Source organism: Halichoerus grypus, chromosome 11, assembly GCF_964656455.1.
Source record: "Halichoerus grypus chromosome 11, mHalGry1.hap1.1, whole genome shotgun sequence".
NCBI classification, from domain to species: Eukaryota; Metazoa; Chordata; class Mammalia; order Carnivora; family Phocidae; genus Halichoerus; species Halichoerus grypus.
In genome coordinates this window covers 91,728,021-91,746,862 of record NC_135722.1, presented here as the reverse complement: position 1 = coordinate 91,746,862, position 18,842 = coordinate 91,728,021, and the positions used below count along the sequence as shown (strand labels likewise).

General features: G+C 49.5%; 2 protein-coding genes across 6 annotated transcripts in view; both read right to left on the bottom strand.

The window, feature by feature from the left end:
- Positions 1-33: 33 nt before the first annotated feature.
- Positions 34-8,375, bottom strand: ESAM (endothelial cell adhesion molecule). Its single transcript, XM_036123268.2, has 7 exons — positions 8,149-8,375; positions 4,425-4,612; positions 3,161-3,362; positions 2,804-2,959; positions 1,474-1,596; positions 1,069-1,195; positions 34-856 (listed from the first exon to the last, which is right to left on the bottom strand). The coding sequence occupies exons 1-7, from the start codon at positions 8,216-8,218 to the stop codon at positions 541-543; spliced, it is 1,182 nt and encodes a 393-aa protein (XP_035979161.1). The 5' UTR covers positions 8,219-8,375; the 3' UTR covers positions 34-540.
- A 4,060-nt stretch (positions 8,376-12,435) lies between these two features.
- Positions 12,436-18,842, bottom strand: part of MSANTD2 (Myb/SANT DNA binding domain containing 2) — a 31,439-nt gene continuing 25,032 nt past the window's right edge. For 3 of the 5 annotated variants that reach the window (XM_036123263.2, XM_036123265.2, XM_036123267.2), the window contains exons 3-4: positions 17,927-17,987; positions 12,436-13,969 (exon numbers count right to left, since the gene is read on the bottom strand). In XM_036123263.2, coding sequence (XP_035979156.1) covers positions 13,117-13,969; positions 17,927-17,987 — 914 coding nt within the window. In that variant the 3' untranslated portion in view covers positions 12,436-13,116. Of the gene's footprint in view, positions 13,970-17,926; positions 17,988-18,842 lie in introns of those variants that run through there. The other 2 variants (XM_078058814.1, XR_013442557.1) reach the window with 2 other exon arrangements.

Here is an 18,842-nt window from a genome sequence, read left to right as displayed (position 1 = left end):
CTCCAGGGTTTGAAAAGGCAATTTGACTCCTACTTTCCATACAAACACAATGCATCTTTATTGAAATTTGCAAAATAAAAACAAAAACACACATTTCAAGTTAGTTTAAAAAATACCTTCCCTATCCCCTGCCCCAACAAAACCCAACCAAGCCAGCAGGACAGGTTATATGAATGCAGGGAGCTGGAGTGGGAGTGAAGGATGCTGTTAGATGGGGTGGAGTACAGATCAAGGGGGCTTGGAGGACTCATTGACTGGCAGTCCCTACCAGGGCCCTATCTCAGCAGTGTTCCCTGCAGTCCTAAGGAGGACTGGGGGAGGGGGCAGGGGCTCTTCCTAATCTGAGGTCCACTTTCTCTTCTTCTACTTCCTGAATGTTTGGATCTTAACAGAGACTCAGTTTTCCCATAGTAAAGAAAGGTGTGGGCAGAGGACTGGAAGTCTGGAAGGTGGTCCCCCAAGACTCAGGCCTCTGAGGTAGGGGTGACCCCTATAGGAAGGAGAGAAACCAGATGGCTTAGCTAATGAGTGGCTGGACCATCACACCAGAGACCCAGCCTGACTCTGGGCGGGCACCATTACGGGGACAGCACCCATGCGGCTCAGAGCAGAGGAAGAGACCCCACCAGGGCTGGGGGATATTGGCTGAGGTTGGGCCCCATCTGTCCTGGGCAGCCTGGGTGAGGGCAGGACCTGACTGGAGAGGCTGAGTGTGGGGGTCAGTGCACCAGGTCTGGGAGGACCTTGGGGGTGCCGGAGGGCTCGTGCTGAGGTGACAGAGGAAAGCGTCCCATTCTTGGAGATTGTGTCCGAGCCCTTGGGCCAAGGCAAGGTCCGGGGAGCAGTGGCATCCTCCCTAGTGATCAAAGAAGTAGTAAGAGGTCAGAAGCTGGAGGGGGGGAGAGGGGAGAATTTCTACATGCTTTGTCTTACTCCCTGCTCAGACACCGTTTCACTCTCCCCTCCCTTAAAATCCACCCAATGGAATGATGTTTCAGACAGCTGCCCAAACTTCCAGCCAAGGGAAGCTAGGAGAACCCCGTTCGGGCAGAGACCAGACACACTTACTTGATATCATTGGCCGGCTCCTCTAGGGCCTTGCTCCGGCGTTGGTACAAGAGGACCAGCCCAGCCAGCAGCCCCAGTCCAACCAGAGTGCCCACAACAGCTCCAGCTACCACCGCAGGCCCTGGCCCTGGAAAAGCCTTGGTGTCAGAGGGAGACCCCCAGATGGTACCCACCCCCTCCAATCCCTCTACCCCACTGCCACCATAAACAGTTTTTCTTCTTCCATTTTCTGTCAAGCAGAAAATGGTCAGTCAGTGACCAGACATTTGTACAAACATCTGACCAGGACAAGCTCCTTGTCCTGTTAACAATGAGAGGCCTCAGCAGGCAGGCCTCCTCTCCTCTTGCAACCCCACCCCCACCAGCGTCCAATCTTCTCCTTAACCACACTTACCCCTCACTGACCTGTGCTCACTTCCAAGGTCACATTGCACTGGGCACTGCCCACCTCATTGTGGGCCTTGCAGATATAGACTCCAGACATGGGACTGGAAAGGTTTGTGAGGCTTAAGGATCCATGAATGGCATCTGTGGACACAATTGGGCCATCAGTCCAGGGACCGTCTTTCCCACTGAAAAAATTCTGTCCCTTCTGGAATGTCCTCTTTGACGTTCTGGGAGACTCATCTGTCTGTTCCCTCACGGTGGGAAAAGTTGTGATAGCCAGCATGCTGGGTTCTGCCCCTGAGTACAGAACTGCTAACTCAATGGTGCTCCCCACTTCCACTGCTCAGTGTCCCTGATTGATATCTAAAAAGATTCAGAGAGGAACTGATGCCCAGAAAAACCCAAACACTATGTTTACTTTTAGTTTGGATTGGCGGAGTGGTGAGAAAGAACACATTAGGCTAGGAATCAGAAAACCTGACCAGAATAGGCCATGCGACTTTAAACAAGTTACTTGCTATCCCTGGGTCCCAGTTTTTTGATCTGTAAAACAGGGTAATATGACCTCCTTGATGGTGTTGAAAGGATTATATGAAATAATGATTATTAATAGTTAAAGTTTATTGGCCACTTACTCTATGCCAGAGACTAAGTCCCTTACACGTACCAACTTAACGAAAATTTCACAACAAACCTATGAGCTGAGCACTAGTTAAAAAATACAAATAATTTTCTTATAAAAATGGTCACATGAAAAGTAGAATGAGGGACGAAATGAATATCCATATACCCACTACTTTGATTCAATGATTGCTAACATTTTGCTATACTTACTTCATTTCTCTTTTTGTGAGACACTTAAAAATAAATGCTCAGCATAAATCTCCAAAAAATAAGGACATAGACCACATAACTACAATACCACTGCCGCATCTGATAAGTTAATAATCCTCTAAAGGAATTATCTAATACCTAATAATAATGATCTAATCATCCATATTGAAAATGTCCCAGTTGTCCCAAAACATCTTTTATAACTAATGGGTTCAAATCAGGGCTCTGACATCCCCGTTTTACAAATGGAAGCAGAGTCACGCGGCTAGTAAATGGCAGAGCTAGAATTTGAATGCAGATTATCTAGCTCCAGAGCCTCTTCAGTAACATAAGTGTACAGCAAGTGTAAGTCCCCAACACAGAGGCTGCACCTGCTGGGCCCTCTTTTCCCCGCCTCTTCTCCCCACACCCTCCTCTGCCCCAGGACTTTGCAGCATTGCCTCCCCTTTTCACCCCCGTCCCTCTGGTGCCGCTCATCTTTCCCTCCCCCAGCCACAGCCTCAAGCTCCCTCACCTAAAGCTGGTGCAAAGAAAACCTGGGCGGATGGGGGTGCCCGCTCCCACTGGTACTGGGCAGCTGGCTTACTCCTTGGGGACTGGCAGCTCAGGGTCACGTTGGTCCCCACACGGGGCACGCCCAGGAGACGGCAGGATGGAGGAGCTGGAGGAACTGGAGCAGGGAGACAGGTTAAAAACTCAACCCCAAGGGACCAACAGATCCCTCCCACCCACCCCCAAACACACGCCCCCCTCCCTTCTATCGCTCTGTCTGCCCTCCTCCAACCTTTATGCTCAGCCATTTGGGAGAGAGAGCTGCCTGGCCTCCACTGGGGCTGGGGAAGATGTTGCCAAGTGTGCGCTTCTCACTTACCCAGCACCCTGAGCTCTAGAGTTTTGCTGCTGTGGCTCCTTTTGATGCCTTGGTGGTCTTGCACATTCACAGAGCAGCGGTAGGACCCAGAGTCTTTCTCCCGGAGGCCCTGCAGCCGCAGGGACACATTCTGGGAGGGCATGGAGTAGACCAGGGATACCCCCGGTTTGCTTGACGTGACCCCGCTGATGTACGCCAACACCTGGTGTGGGACACGATGCCTCCCCGTTATTACATGTGTGCCCTGTGCCCACAGGCTCGGCTAATCCCCCCCCCCCAGACTGGCAGTCTTCAAGCCTTCCTCCCCTGTACTCACCCCCTCTAACTTGTCCCAGCTCCCCATTCACCCCCTGTCTCCCTAGGCTCCCTCTCACTGCCCCTGGGTCCTCTTCCCCACAACAGTTCTTGATCCCCTGTGCTCTGTCTCTTCATCTCCCCCTTGGGGCATTTAGAAAGTGGTATAATGGTGAGGGATAATGTAAACAGGGGGTATTTATGAAAGAAACTCAGATTGCAGGGGTAGATCAAAGAATTTTTTTAAAAAATCTTTTTATAATCTTCTTTTTCTTGAAGATGTCCCTCCTTCCCCATGTATAAACTCAGGTCCTGTGAAACCTGGATCTATCTCTGCAATCCAAATTTCTCTCATACGTACCCCCTATTTATCAAATGACCTCTAGAAAATACTGTCCAGAACCTTGGGAGGAGCCCGAGCAAATAAGGGGCTCTGAAAATCAAGTTTCATTGGCTTCTGGGTAGATCTGCCTCTGAGAAGTCTGGTATCAGGAAGGAGGGTAGGTTACGGTTGGGAAAGGAGACTGCCCCTTGTCTCTCAAAGGAGTGTGTAAAGGGGCAGTGGGACAGATTCGGGAAGAGAAGTGGCCTGTGACAGTGTCCAAAACATTAAGAAGGTGAAAATAGGAAGATGCTCAACTTTTTCAAGTTGTGTGAAACTTGCCCTAACCCTTTCCTGGTCCTCAAACCCCAATCCTCACTGTCCCTCCCCCAAAGCAAAGCAAAATGCCTTTCCACTTCCCTGTGTTTTGTGTACTGGATTCCTAGGGCAAGTTGCAGAAAAGAAAATTTGGGGGGGCAGCCTCCAAGGTCAGAACAAAAATTGAGCCGCTGAGGAGGACCTTACTTTTTCCTGAAATTCCTTCCCGGTCCCCCCTTCCCTGGCCAGTCCTCCCACTCTCACCAGCTCTTCCCCACGCTCAGCCACAGGGTGTAGCTCGCCTCTGGTTGAGATGCGTCCCTCCCTCACCTGGTTCAGATCCTTCCCTTCTTGCTCCAAGAACCACATCACGGCGAGCAAGTCCCACGGCTGAGACGAAGATACCTGCCCTTGCAGGGTGTACCACGCCGGGAGCACTACTTCTGCTCCTTCTACTGCCTTCAACCGGGTGAGGCCAGCGGGCACGTGGAGCTCCAGCTGGGCCTGCGAGGGGGACGCTGAGGACAAGAGCGAGGAGGCGTGAGCGCGGAGGACTGGCTCCCCGCTCCGCCGGTGGACCTCGCCCAGCGCGGCGGGAAGAAAGGACGTCCCTGGCAGGGTCCCAACCTCTGTGGGCCTCGAACACTGCCCAGGGACTGCTGACCTCGCGTCCTGCTTTCATCGGAGCTTATTCTCCGTAACCTCAGCCCGTGGGTTCCTACCAGGGGATAGGGACACATTTCTGTGCATTTATTTGTATCCAGAGGAGCAGATTTCAGAGCACCAAGAAGAGGGGGCAGATTTCCAAGGCGGGGCGGGAGGGAGGGGGAAGACCTCTAAGAGGAAGGGCAGGTTGAATACTTTTAATCTGCACTCTACACAGCCCGCTTGCTCCCCCAGTTTCCCCGGGCGAGAGCCAGGAGGGGGTAGCGACGCTGGTCAGGACACCGCCAGCGTTCCTCGCTCCTGCTTCTCAACCCGACGGGCGGAGGGGGTTGGGAGGCCGCCGGATTAGCGATTAACCCGCGGCTCGTTCTGAACTAACAGCTCCGAGCGAGAGACCGGAGCCGCCCCGCGCTCCCGCTGACCGCCTGACCACAGTGCTCCCCCGCCTCCCGCTCAGGCCCGACCCAGGGCCTCCGCCGGGGAAAGCCGAGAGTTGAGGCCCAGAAAGGAGCCCTTTTGGGGTCCAGGCGATCTGGGCGAGTCCTGTGAGGTCGCAGGAAATCATGGCAGAGCTGGAACACGAAGGCCCTCCCCACCCCGACAATCAAGTACAAGTCATCTGTGTGTGCTTAGCGTTCAGGAGGTGGACTGGGGTGTCGCTTTCAAGGAGAGGACAGTGGAACTAATGCTTGCGCGATGGCGTCCAGAAACATTCACTTTTTGCCCTTCAGAGAGGCAATGGAGCAGCCGAATCCCAAGCCCTTGGGAGGAATAACCTTGGGCTTGGAGAGGCCAGGCCCCAGGAGGCTGGCCACCGTAGTCCTTGGCCTCCGCGCTCTGGAGCCCAAGACGCCATCTCCGCGTGGTGACCAGGCGGCCAAGGCGCGGACAGAGGCCGCGCGCAGCCCGGGCTTGCTGGCCTCCTGGAGCCGGGCTGCAGGCCCCTAAGGGCCCCGGCGCGGAGCCGGCCAGGATGCGCGCCGCCCCCACGGCTTTCCGGCTGCGCGTCTTTACAGAGCCCCCACCCCTATTCCTTGGCCTTCGCGCCCCCCCCATCCATTTCCTGGCGGGGGTCCCTGCGGGCCGGGCGGGAAGCTGGTGCCCGGTGATAAGCCAGAAGACAATGACCGGGGCGCCGCTGGACCGGAGGCTACAGGCGAAAACAACCTCTGCCTCAAGGAGCCCGACGCCCCCCTGGGGACCGGGGCGGACCCGGCCGGCTCGCCGGTCTCGGGAGGCCCGGACGGCAGGAGGCCTGCGGGCGGTGCCGGATCTCTCCCGGCCTTTCTGCCGCGCACACCCGAGAGGCCACAAACGGTTCCCGTCGGGAAACCTGCCTGGGGCGCGGGAGACGCGCGAGCTTCCTTCGCCGCAGGCGCCCCCAGCGACCTCCCCCAGGTCCTGCATTGACCCTTTCGCTGCGAAAGGTGGGGGTGGCGGTGGTGAAAGAGATGATGATGGACTCCCTGGGGTCTGGGCAAATGCTCCCTGTCCTCCGCCCCAGTCGGAAACTAGGAGCTGAAGGGGGTCCGAAGCTTCCCCGCCCTCGGGCCTGGGTGTCCGCTGCAGCAGAAGCCCCTTGTCGCTCGCGGGGTCCGTGGTGCCATAGGGCGAGGACGACGGAGTGGTTGGGTCCGAGTGAAGGACACAGGAGCAGCCCAAGGAAGGGACCCTTCTGGCCCACTCCGAGACCAGAGTGAGGGAGCCGGCAAGGGCCGCAGGAGCACAAAAAATGGGCCCGCTCCCCGGGGCTACTATTTTTAGTCTCCCTTTCTCTGGGAAACTCCCCCCGCGGGCTTCTCACGCCCCAGGGGCAGCAGCGCAGAGCCACCGAGGAGCGCGGAGCGGACCGGCCTCCCCGAGAGCCCGGTCCAGCCGAGCCCAGCGGAGCCGAGGCCTGCCCCCGGCGCCCTGGGCCCGAGTGCCAGTTAACTCCCGAGTGGCGGGTGGGCGGTCAGCAACCCCCAGGGGCCGGCCTGGTCGGGACGCTGAGCCTGGGCTGTCCTTGTGAAAACTGAGGGCCAGAGTTACGATAGAAAAAGAAGTTGCAGGAGAGGTGCAGGCGAGGCCCAAGCAACGAACTTGGACTTTCCTCCCTTGCTTCCTAAATGCCCCAGCAGAGAGATGGGGGAGTTGGGGATAGAATGCAGAAAGGAAAGGGGCGCCGAGTTAACGTTGGGAGAAGACGGCTGAGAGGTTAAGGGATCCTGGAGCAGGCCCACCAAGCCTAGAGGGACAGAAATCTGTCCAGGCTTTGGTGTGGCAGGTGGGCTCCTCTGGAGCCCTCTTTGTCTGGCGACCCTAATTACTTCATGCCCCAACACCCTTGCAGCACGAATCAGGCTAAAGGGGGCATGGGTGAGAGTTAGGTGGTCCCCATCTTAGCCCCCATCACTGTGGCTCAATTTCACTCTATGTCTCTCTGTATCTGGTGACTTCCAACCTGAGTGAAATGAGTTAAATTTGACCTTGACAAACTCACCCTTCACCCTTTTTGGGATCCTTGAAAAGAGGTGGCAAGACAGAGCCAGAGGAAGTGAAACATGCTTGTAATGGGCTTAGTTCTTGCTGGGGCTTTACTCTCCAGATGTCGCAATGGGCCATCCCCAGCTCCTGGGAGCTCCTGGAAGGCTTCAACACTCCTTAAGCACTTGCTCCAAGGAAGAGCCCTTCCTCGCTGACTCTTTGAGGAAACTCCTCTCTACTTCCTTTGTCCCTTTGGCTCTGGGAACCAATGGGGGTGGTGGACTTCATGGGGGGGGTCACAATTCTGCTCCTTTAGGCATTCAAACCCCTCCCCCGTTTCCTGTGTCCTAAGTGACCTCACGGTCAAGCTTTCGGGGCACCTCCCTTTATTCCCAGGGCAGGAAGCAGGAGGGGGGTAGAGGGAGGATCTGGGCTGGGGAATTGACGTGAAGCGCGTTTGTCAAGCCTGGGATCTAGGGAATTCCTGGGGGTTCTTGCATATCAGGTCGTGTGTGGGGTGGGGGCTGGAGTTAAGTCCTTAAGCTCTTTAGCCAGTGTCTCATCTAGCAGCTCAGCTCATCTGGCTCTGCGGGGTGGAGGTGGGGAGTGCTGGTGAGGAATGGTTCCCACAACTCACATAGAGGTCTACGCCCAGACAGATGCCCTGACCCCCTCCCCTACCACACACAGTCCTACGCCCAAAGTGGTAGCTGTCGGGACAGAGCGGAGACAGAAGTCAACACCAGCCAGTGATGCCCTGGGTGGGTAGATGGGGGAGGGAGCGTTGGGGGAGGAGGGCAAGAGTCAGAGGCGGGAGGCCGCATCCATCCAGTTCCTTCATCAGCGCCCAAGACCACCTCCCTCAGGGTCGGATTCACCCCATGACCCATCTCAAGTCCGTTCCCGTCCAGGTTTCACTCACCGAGGGTACTCAGCCCCAGGAACAAAAACCGCAGCAAGCTGGTCGCAGGGGGCCTGGGCAGGGAAACCATGGCACTCCCTGGCCCCGACGGAGTCAGGGGCGCCGGCTCCGGGACACACCGACCGACAGGTGCTGAGGCGGCTCGGCAGCTGGGGCGGACGCGGGAGCCCGGCCACTGACACCCAGGGCGGCTCTAGCCAGAATCTGTGCGCGTGTGTCCCGCCGGCGGGGTGGGGACCGACGGGGACAGGGGGGCGGGGCGTTCGAGGGGGCGGAGAGGTCGCGGTCTTCCCGGGCGGGGCGTGCGGGTGACCCGCCACCGATGGGGGGGGCGGCTCCCGTGCTCCGACGGCCGGATCTCGCGGCCTCCACCCGGGCAGGACGCAGGGTGGGGTCGGGTAAGTCGCGGCGCCCCCACAGCCGGCCGGGGGGCCAGGGGAAAAGGGAAGGGTCCTGAACTGCCACACTGGGGGGGCCATACCCTTCCCCCTCCGCCGCCGGGGGGTGGGAAGGAAGACGGGGAACGGAGGGAGCTTTGGGGGACTCTCCGACGTCCAGGAGCCGCCCGCACGCTTGACACCTGAGCAGGCCCGGGCTCTGGCCCGACCACCGCTCCGAGTTTGGGGGTACCGCGTCCTCCGCCTAAGCGGGGCGGCCTTCCTGAAGGAGGAAGAGGGGAGCCGCGTTGTCCCGGAGCCACTGGGCTTCCGCAGGGTGTGGGGCGGAGCGGCGGGAGGGGGCCCGGTTCTCCGGAGCCGGGCGGGAGGTGCGGACGGGGAAGAGATGCAGCCGAGCCCGCCTCCGCCCAGCCCCGCAGGGACCCCCGCGGCCGCTCCGGGGAAGGCCCAGAGCCGCGCCAGCCGGGGCGCGCGGGGACCGTCTGCACCTGCGGGCGGCGGAGAGAGGGGAATCCCCGAAACCCAGGCCCCAGGTCACCGGGTCTTGTGCCTCCCACCCCGAGCAGGGGAAGGAGTGGCGCAAGGAAGCCCCAGGAGCTGAGCTGGAAACTGAGGAAACAGGAGCCCGGCTCCCAGCTCCTCGCCTCTGAAAAGAATGGCTTATGGGCCTTATGCTGACTGGGGAAGAGGCGGGCGGCTGTGGGAAGGTAGACCGGACCAAGCCCCCCGTTTCTTTATCCCCGTATCTTCGCTGCGCCCATCCGCCATCAGCCCCGCTCTGATCCTTTAATTCCCGGGACCAGATCTCGTTCGCTGTGAATTTAATTTAACCGTCCCCCCTACCCCGCCCCGCCCACCCCACCACCTCCCGTCGGTCCAAAGGCACCTCTGCGCCCTCTGGCGGCCTCAGCTCCCTCACAGAAGGGCACGCACCTGTTCTTGCTTCTCAGTCCAACAGCCCAAATACAGATAACTTCAAACATTCGGGCACAGCTTAACCACCGAGCAAAGGTCACCGGGGGCAGAAAGCATAAGAATGAATTCTTGGCGCTGTCTGCTCCGGGTGCCAGTTGACTGGGAAGAAAAGCAGCCAGGCCTCCGATCCCATTTATTCCACACAGTTCTGCTCTGTTTTAACGCCGAGTGTGGTCCTGGTGCCTGCATGCCCCACAGACCCTCTGGGATGCCTCTGCCTGGTGTGACCTGCGTGGCTGCTCTTCAAATACCTGCCAGGCAGTGGCTTTGAGAAATGCCTGTGCAAACACTAGACCGCTCATGCAACCCCTGGAATCTAATACTTGGCAGCTGAGCCAGAGCAAAGGCAACAGAAACAGACAACTGCCAGTCTCATACCCTTATGCAAGGACCTACAAACTTGGATCGTCAAGGAGAGTGTGTGTGTGTGTGTGTGTGTGTGCTTAGGGCTGTTGGTTTGGTTTTCCTATTCTATCACACTCAAATTTTTCTTTAGTTTACACTGCAAACCACCTCCTGTAAACATCCCTCCTTCATTTCCAGACTAGGGTTAAGTTACCCCAAATAGGTAACTCCTTCCGATAAAGGTAGTGCAAAGTCTCTTGGTTGTATCCCAGGAATGCTAAAGCCTCTAATAACATGGGCTGTGCTCATCTCTATCAAGTGCTATATATTACTATATATATATATATATATATATATATATACATACATACATACATACACACTCTCTGTAGCTAACTTTTTCAGAAAGTAGATCCCAAATAATTTGCAACATCGGAAGTAAAGCTGCAACCAAAGATGTGTAAGTGGTGAATCTCTCCATGTAACACAGGGGCCGTCCGGTTAGGACTCTTTCACTGCCCTCACCCCAACCAAAAGATCTCCCATTCTAACTCCTATTCCAACCACTTCTTTCTGCTGACCCCGAGTCAGTCAAAGTGACAGAAGTTAGCAGAGCAGCTCCATTCCTTTCTCAAAGTTCTTGCCAGGATGCCTTTTAGGATGAACACTGCTCTCTACCCTTGTGTAAAATGAGAATGTTGGCAGATAACCCATGAGTGGCCTGGAGACTGCTTCTATAAACATGTTGCATGCGAGAGCTGAGTTCATAGTTTCATATGTTAAGAGACATGCAGGTCACTAGCGTTTCTTCCAATCATACTTCATCTCATCTCTCAAAGCACCTTCTCATGCTAATTCTTACATTTGAACATAGTGTCTCCATCCCCCCTCACTCAGTTCTAAGGCTTCATTAAGGCCCACATTTTGTCTTTAGTAATGCTCATAGAGTTATATGATACCCTGCTATCCTCTCTTCTAGATTGTTCTGGCCAAAGAAACTGGATATTCAGTTATCAGCAAGCTCCTTTCTTTCCAAGCTTCCATTTCCCAGTGCTGTTTCGTCCTCTTGCCCTTACTGCTCACTCATCCCAGGTCAAATGGTGAAAACATACTGGTTGCTGGATCCAGTCTTGGCCCCCTTCTCCATGCTGCTCACGTTGCTCTAGAAATGCCCCATTCTCAGTAATGTTAGGTAGATCTGAAACACCCTCACTAAATGTTCCCGAAAGTAACTCAACAGCAACAGAAAGTGGGATGGGAAAAAAAATGCATGAAGCATGTTGGTTTTGGGGTTGGTCAGTGGCAAAGTTTGGGGGATGCCATGTGGCACTGGTAATGCTTTTTCCTGCAGCACTTAGCACGGAATATTAAGAAATTACTGCTAAAAGATGGTCAATGGAGCCTCAGCCTTTAGGTCTGTAATTCCAAGTTCCAAAGAAAAGCAGTCATGAGAATTTCCTAAGGCCCATACCTATCAACTGTGCCCAGAGAGAAGAGGTGCTACACTCAAATTCCAAGAATATTTATACTCTCCCTGAACTAGCATCCACTTATTTTTTTGTTTGTTTGTTTTATTAAGTAAGCTCTACACCCAATGTGGGGCATGAACTCACAATCCCGAGATCGAGAGTCACGTGCTCTACCAACTGAGCCAGCCAGAGGCCCCAACTAGCATCCATTTTTAGCAGCTCATATCAGAAAACAGCCACCTCCTTAAACCTAGACTAAAATGACATTAATAAAAGTCATCCCATTGATTATAAGCTCTCTAACCATCGAAAAATAAGCATCAACCAACCTAGAGGTATCAGGATGAGAAAATCACTGCTTTGAGGCCATTCAGGTTGTAGGAAGGAGAATTTTTTTTTTATCAATATGCAATTTTATCTTCAATAGTATAAAAAAGGTGGGGAAAATTATAGCTCTTACCTGGATTTGCAGTCCATCTAAAGGAGAGCACCTGAGAGATGTTGAGGGAATCACTGAAGATAAACCATCAACCTAACAAGTCCCAGCCATGAGACCAAAGTGACCTTGACTGCCCTTCCAGTAAGCTAGTTGTTAGCCAAGAGCACTAACCTCTAAGTGGAGTGCTAGTTGATGCAAAGAAATCCCTGAAAGGTCTAAATGTGATAGCTACTTTCCTAATGGGCTGATCCCTTACAACTTCCTTTACTGTGGATCACTTAAAAAGTTTTTGGATGTTTCTATTACATCTTCTCTTTTTTAATGAACAGCACGAAGACAATAATTCCCCACTTACACTCTTTGAGAGAGTGGCCCCTGCCGACCGAGTATAAAGATGAAGAATGAACATCTCTTACAAATGCACGTACGCAGGGTCAGAAGGAATATCCCAGCCATTTTTCAAAAAGAAATACAAAATGCTATGTCCAGTGACTTTGGTGCTCTGACAAGAAATAATGACATCGGTCAGCGGGGTACAGAGAGTGAGAGAGAGTGAAGAAATCCTGCTCCCTTTGTTCTGTACATTCTAAGTAGTGAAGTCAGAGCATAGGCCACAGTACTGGTGTGCCCACACCCTGCTACAAAAAAGCTCAACTGGTACTCCAAGAGGCCAAGATTACTTTAATAATTTTTTTTTAAAAAGTTTAAATGGCAACACAACCGTAAAGTTGGTACATCACAGAAACAAAGGTCTTTGCAGGCAACACTGATTGGGAATAGCAAAACACTTGGTTGGTGAAAAAAATGAAACTCTAAATTATATACAATAGTAGCTAAGGGTGATATTGAAAAACAGTCTTATTTTTACTGTGACTCAAGATTTAACTTGCCATTATCTATTGCTTATTTATTCAGGGTTGTAAATAATACTTATATAGAGACATAGAGATGTGTAAAAATGAAACATTGTGAAAAAAATACAATTTTTCAATTTCATATGAAACTCAAAGTATAAGTTTTGTCCAATATGGAATGTACCTACATTTGTTTATATTAGGGCTCTAAAATCCATTTAAAAATCGTCTTTTTGTTTTTAAAAAAGGAACAGCTGACCCACCATGCAAGTTCGCTGTATATCTTGCTTGCTCAAAATGAGCATTTTCAGGTGAGGCCTGTTTTTTCTGCCCAAAGTCTAGTGTGATTCCTTTGAAGTTGTACTGGCCCGATTGTGGAAAGAGTTTCCGTGAAGAGTCTGATGGCAGCATCTGGATGAGGGGCAGTCTAATGCAAAATGAGTAGAGAAGAGGGAGGTAAGAGCCCAAATCCTTATGAAGGATGACATTCAGTTGTTAAATTTTAAGGGGTATCCAATGGCTTTTTCCAGGCACTCAACTAAAGAGCCAGCGGAAAGAAAATCCCTCTCTACTTCTACGAATTTGATATAGATGGATTTGGGGGAAACTCCGGGATCCACAAGACAGTTCTGAGACAAAAACCCATTAATACCAACCCAATCTTTGCTGAAGGTTTTGGTATTTGCCTGGAAATGTAAAAATAAGCATTGCTGGAGAGTCCTGACCTCAGCAATCCCGAGGTAGCAATAGATTATTCGGGTGGGTTCAATTTCCACCTGTAATGAGGCTTGTGCCGAGAGGGTCTCCAAGTCAACCCGGCCCTCCTTTCCTGGGTCCAGAGAACGTCGCTCCAGGTGTGGCGAGGGGGGCCTCTCCATACATTCTTCGTAGCCGATGGCATAAAGGCCCGGACTTTTGGGAATGCCTCCTGGTAATAAATACTGAACCACGTTCCCACCAGTTGGCTTGGAATGGGCAATGGGTATCCAGTCAATTTCCATGTGCAGCTCCAGGCACCTAGCTTCACTGATGGTGATCTCTAAAAACTTGTAGTAAACATTTTTCCAGTTCATTTTCTGCACGCGGGTCATAATGATCCGTCCCTCAGGCTTCTCGGAGTTGAAGTACTCCCGCAGTCGCTTGCCAAGGGGCACCTGGGAGCTGATCTCAGCATAATGGTAACGGATATCCTCTTTCCAACGGGTGTTATAACCAATTCCAAAAATGGCCAGTTTGTTAGAAAGATGAAGCCTTGAAAAGTCCGTCCAGCTCTGAAACAGTTCCCACTTCAATTGTACTGATTCCAAAATCTGTACGATATTTTGCATGATGTCTCTCTTCCTAGAAAGACAAATACAAAGTCAAATTCCTCAGGTGTCTAGCTCAGCACGGTGCAACAGAACTTTCTGCGATAATGCAAATGTTCTATATCTGTGCTGTCCAATATGGTTGCCATTAGCACTTAAAATGTGATCAGTGTGAGATAGGAACTTTTTAATCATAATTTGAAATTACGTTTAAACAGCCACTTGTTGGGCACCTGGGTGGCTCGGTTATTAAGCATCTGCCTTCGGCTCAGGTCATGATCCCAGGGTTATGGGATCGAGCCCCGCATCGGGCTCCCTGCTCAACGGGCTCCCACTCCTCCTGCTTGTGTTCCCTCTCTCGCTGTCTCTCTCTCTCTGTCAAATAAATAAATCAATAAAATCTTTAAATAAATAAATAAATACCCACATGTGACTAGTGGCTACCGTATTGGGACACTGCAGTTCGAGATAAACATAGTATTAAAATCTGAGAAACACTCTTTCCTAGGAAATTTCTAGGAGTTAATGATAAACTGCTTTCCATCACTTCTATAGTCTGGCTGTGTTAAACTTAGTAACTATTGATATGCAAGACCCTAGGATTTCAGAAACGCAAGGATCAAGAATTTAAAAAAAAATTTAATTTATTATTATTAATTCCAGTATAGTTAACATGCAGTGTGATATTGGTTTCAGGTGTACAATCTAGGGATTCAACATTTCCATACAGCACCCACTGCTCATCACAACAGGTGCACTCCTTAATCCCCATCCCCCATTTACCCCTCTGGGAATCATCAGTTTGTTCTCTATAGTTCTCTATAGTTCTCTAAGAGTCTGTTTTTTGCTTTGTCTCTTTCTTTTCCCTTTGCTTGTTTTGTTTCTTAAATTCCACATACGAGTGAAATCATACGGTATCTTCTTTCTCTGACTGACTTATAAAGTGGCTATTATACTGCATAGGATGGCCTTCCGACCTAAGTACCAAAAGCAGATGAAGGATGTTGTATTCAAAATGGCATCCCATATCACTTAAAATAATGAATAGCTTAATTTCTGACCTGAAAGTTCTTAGAGTTCAGTAATTTTGGCCCATACATGCTTGCTGTAGGAAATGTACAACTGATTATGTCTAATGGCCTGATGCAGAAACAAAACGATACTTTCTTCTGTTTGTCCGAAACTCATTACTACTCCCAAATGTAGAACTGTCAGTTAAGCACAGAATTAAGATCCAAGAATTCAGATGGAAAAGGTCTACATCAAGCTTAGAGGGGAAAATGAATGAATGGAGACTATCCTAGAAAACATTTTCTAAAGGAGAGCAAAAGTATAGAAACTATTCCGATTTGGATTTGGAGAGTTAACAGAGTAAGGCCGAATGTGCTGGGAAGTTTTTGTTTCAAATGCTGCTTAACTCATATAATCATAACTGATACTTCACGATAATTCATGCCCTACATATGAGCATATGTAATTACAAGTTTGTTCCTCAGGTATGGCAAGACTCTGATATTGAAAGATTGAAGTCTGTTAAATATTAACTTAGCAACAATCTATTACAATCTACATCCGTCATAGGTTTAAGCTACAAAAATACTCAACGACTACCCCCGTGTACAATCAAACGTAGGCAAAGAGAAGAGGGTGTACGTGGTTGCTAACAACTTCTTGGAAGGAGACAGATGCTTGAAGGTTTCCTATTAAATCCTTGTATCTTCTAGGGGAAGAGTTTTGGGAACAAACTGTCATTTTGTTGAAATGAAACACGTAGTCATTCTCAGTCTGTCCTCTTAACTCTCTTTGGCCTTCTCTGCAAGATGACAAAATGCTAAGATTTTGTCACCTGCTGCTTCTCGGAGCCAAACACTGCCCTAGACTTATCTTCCACTCTAGTTTGTCACAGAAGTTCTCAAGTAACGGAGTGGCCATCTAGATGAAATCACTGCATTGTTGGAGAATGGTTTCTTCTCCGAGTACACAAAGACACTCAATGATCATTCATATATAGCTTGGTGCTCGTGAGGTGAAGATATAGGACCGTGTTTCTGCATGAATGCTTGAAGAAAAGCTCTCTTTCATAGCCACCATCCTTCCTTGTCCTCTTTTGAAATGCTACACTGATCTCAAGGACTAGGCTAAGGAGTTGGAATGGAGGGCAGAGATTCTGCTCACTGATATACCCAATGCCTGACATAAAGTAAGCACTTGGCAAATAACTGTTGACTAAATGAGCAGGTTAGGTGACTCTTCTTTATGGATGAAGGATGGTTTATTTTAACTATAGGCTATGTCTGCTAGCTCAGGCTCATCCCAACTATACTTAGAGGGAAAAAAAAAATCCAATGCCCAGATGAAGTTATTTTATTCAGCACTATCCTAGGCCTAAATCATCCATAAGGAATAGTTCTGAGGAAACTTGCACTGGAAAATAAATGGCCTATTAGGAACCACTTTAAAATTTCTCACCGTATGAGCTAAAACTTGGGGAGGCAGCAAAGCTGTCCATTTCTACGGAACCTGTCAGTGTCTTGCCCTGCTGATCTGATGTCAGCCTGAAGACCCCTGGGCCTAAGACTCATCACATTTTCAAAACTACAGAGCACAGTAAAAATGAGACCCGGTTATTTAAATGGCTCCAGAGAAGGGACTATTTTAGTTCCTGATTTCTGAAGTTCCAACCACGGGAAAAGCGCAGATGGTTTGAGGGTAGGGACACCAATTCTGTGAAGCTTGAGTTCATCTCCAGGTACGTCAACCAGGCCTTCTCTCAAGGTCCCAAGTGGTGAAAGGACATTTTAGTGAAGGAGACACAATGGCCTTTTTGGAGACTTGGGGTCTGAAGGGATGGGCTAGTAATAATGCATTTTTAAAACTATTCATCATCAAAGTTTCCCTTCCTTTCGGACATTCTGATGTCACAACTGGAAAACAGACCTACTTCCCAACAAGAGACGGCCTCAAACTGACTGACTTGAGTCATAAACTTCTTTTTTGAGGAGTGGGGAGTGGTTACAATTTTAAGGAATAATTCTTGATCCCTAAACTTTCACCGTCTCCCCTGACATGGGAGTAGCTGATACTGGGAATTCTTTGGTTCTACAGATACTCTGAAAAAGACAGGAGCATTTGCAAATCTGGTGGTGGTGGTGGTTGGCTCAGTGAAAACAACAGTTTCTTTTTTATATTGCTTGTTGCTTATCACAGCTCTTTCCATCTTGCCTATTCCCCCTCAAACATCAAGATTGCATGTGTGGAATGAAGTAGAGAAGGAGAAAAATGGGTGCTATCAATGCTTCAAGATGACCAGGTTGAAAAAAAAAAGGCATTCCTCTACTTTCCCCCTAAATTTATCTTTTCATGTATTTGTTTCATAGATTTAATCAGGGACTTCCTTAACGTTATTTAAAAGAACTACAAACATACTAACACTGACTGAAACTCAGAGACCTGTGGTCTCCTTACAGAAGAGATAATGCTGAACTCTATAGGGGAGGGTCAGGTGATGTAGCCAGGAGAAGGACCCCAGCCTGGGACTCCATCTTGCATCCGTCAACAGCTTTCTTTTCCAAATGTATAAAAAGGCCACCTAAGAGCTCACTCTTTGATCTCCAAAGTGTAATATCGTAAGGAATGTAAGTGCCCCTCTGGCCCTCCTGTCATCTCACCCAACCCCAGATAAACTCAGGGCCCCGTGAATCATCTTTGTACCGTAATTAAACACGCACATAGCCACATTCGAGTACAGGCAAACACCATCAACACACTTATTTTTGTGTTAATACATTTATTTCTTCATGTTGTATACAAAATTCTCACCATAGATTAACTATTGGCAAACGTAGCTGAGCAGATGAGAAACCATGAGTACACCTGCCCCTCAGTGGTATGTCTGTATTTTCCATACGTGCCTAATGACACCATTTCTGGGTCTTCCCAACGGTCATTAAGTTTAGGTAAATACACTTTGTAGAAAGAAGCATCTACTTACTGTGCTTCTTCAGAAGACTCTTGTTTTATTTTTAATGTTCTCTTTGTGACAGGTATTTCATCTGAAAAGCAAGGTTTTTGAAACAAATTATATTTTTCTAAAAATCGTATTTTTCTAAGTAGCATACATTTAAGTAGAGAAGTAACTGTGTTTATTTACTGTTCATTTCATACTTTCCAATGCAAGTCTGTAATTCTAGTGTCAAATCCAATGTCAGATTTATAAATATAACTCTTATATAATGAGATGCATACATTTATATGCAAGATCAGAAACCAGCTCTACAAGTATAAAATTCTTCAAGGTCACCAGTGGATTTGTAGCTAGGAGCTTAAAGCTTAATTTCACTGCAAACATGATTTTTAAAGGAACGAGAATGAAAAATGATTCTCTTCTATTTAGATTTTCTATGTAGGTTTTACAGAGCAATTATTCCCCCCAATATCACGATCAATACACTCTGCATGTTATTATTTTCTTCCCAAAGGTTTGGGTGGAACTTAACTCTCTAGGGCAAAACCCGAATAATGGGATGCCAAAGCAATTTAGACCTTATTACCGCTTAGAAATTAAAAGGTAGCGATCATTTGGCATCGGCCCTTTTCATTCTCCCGATCTTTAAGTCTCTTACATTGCATCAGTCTTATAGTTTTATAGCTTCTTTCTTTTCTCCTTTTCCCTTCCAATATTTGAGAGATTTAAAAAAATAGCATTTATAGGAGATAATTAGCATTTAATCCTTTTTCTTTTGAATTAGCATTTTTCTCCATCATCAGGAATTCTGTAAAGCCGTGCCTGTGCACTTTTATCTTAAGCTAGGGAAGCACATTTATAGTGCCAATCCTACTTATACTTCTTGGAGGTTGCCTCAGTAGCTCACTGGGGAGTCAGAACATTTACTTAGGAGTGAACACTC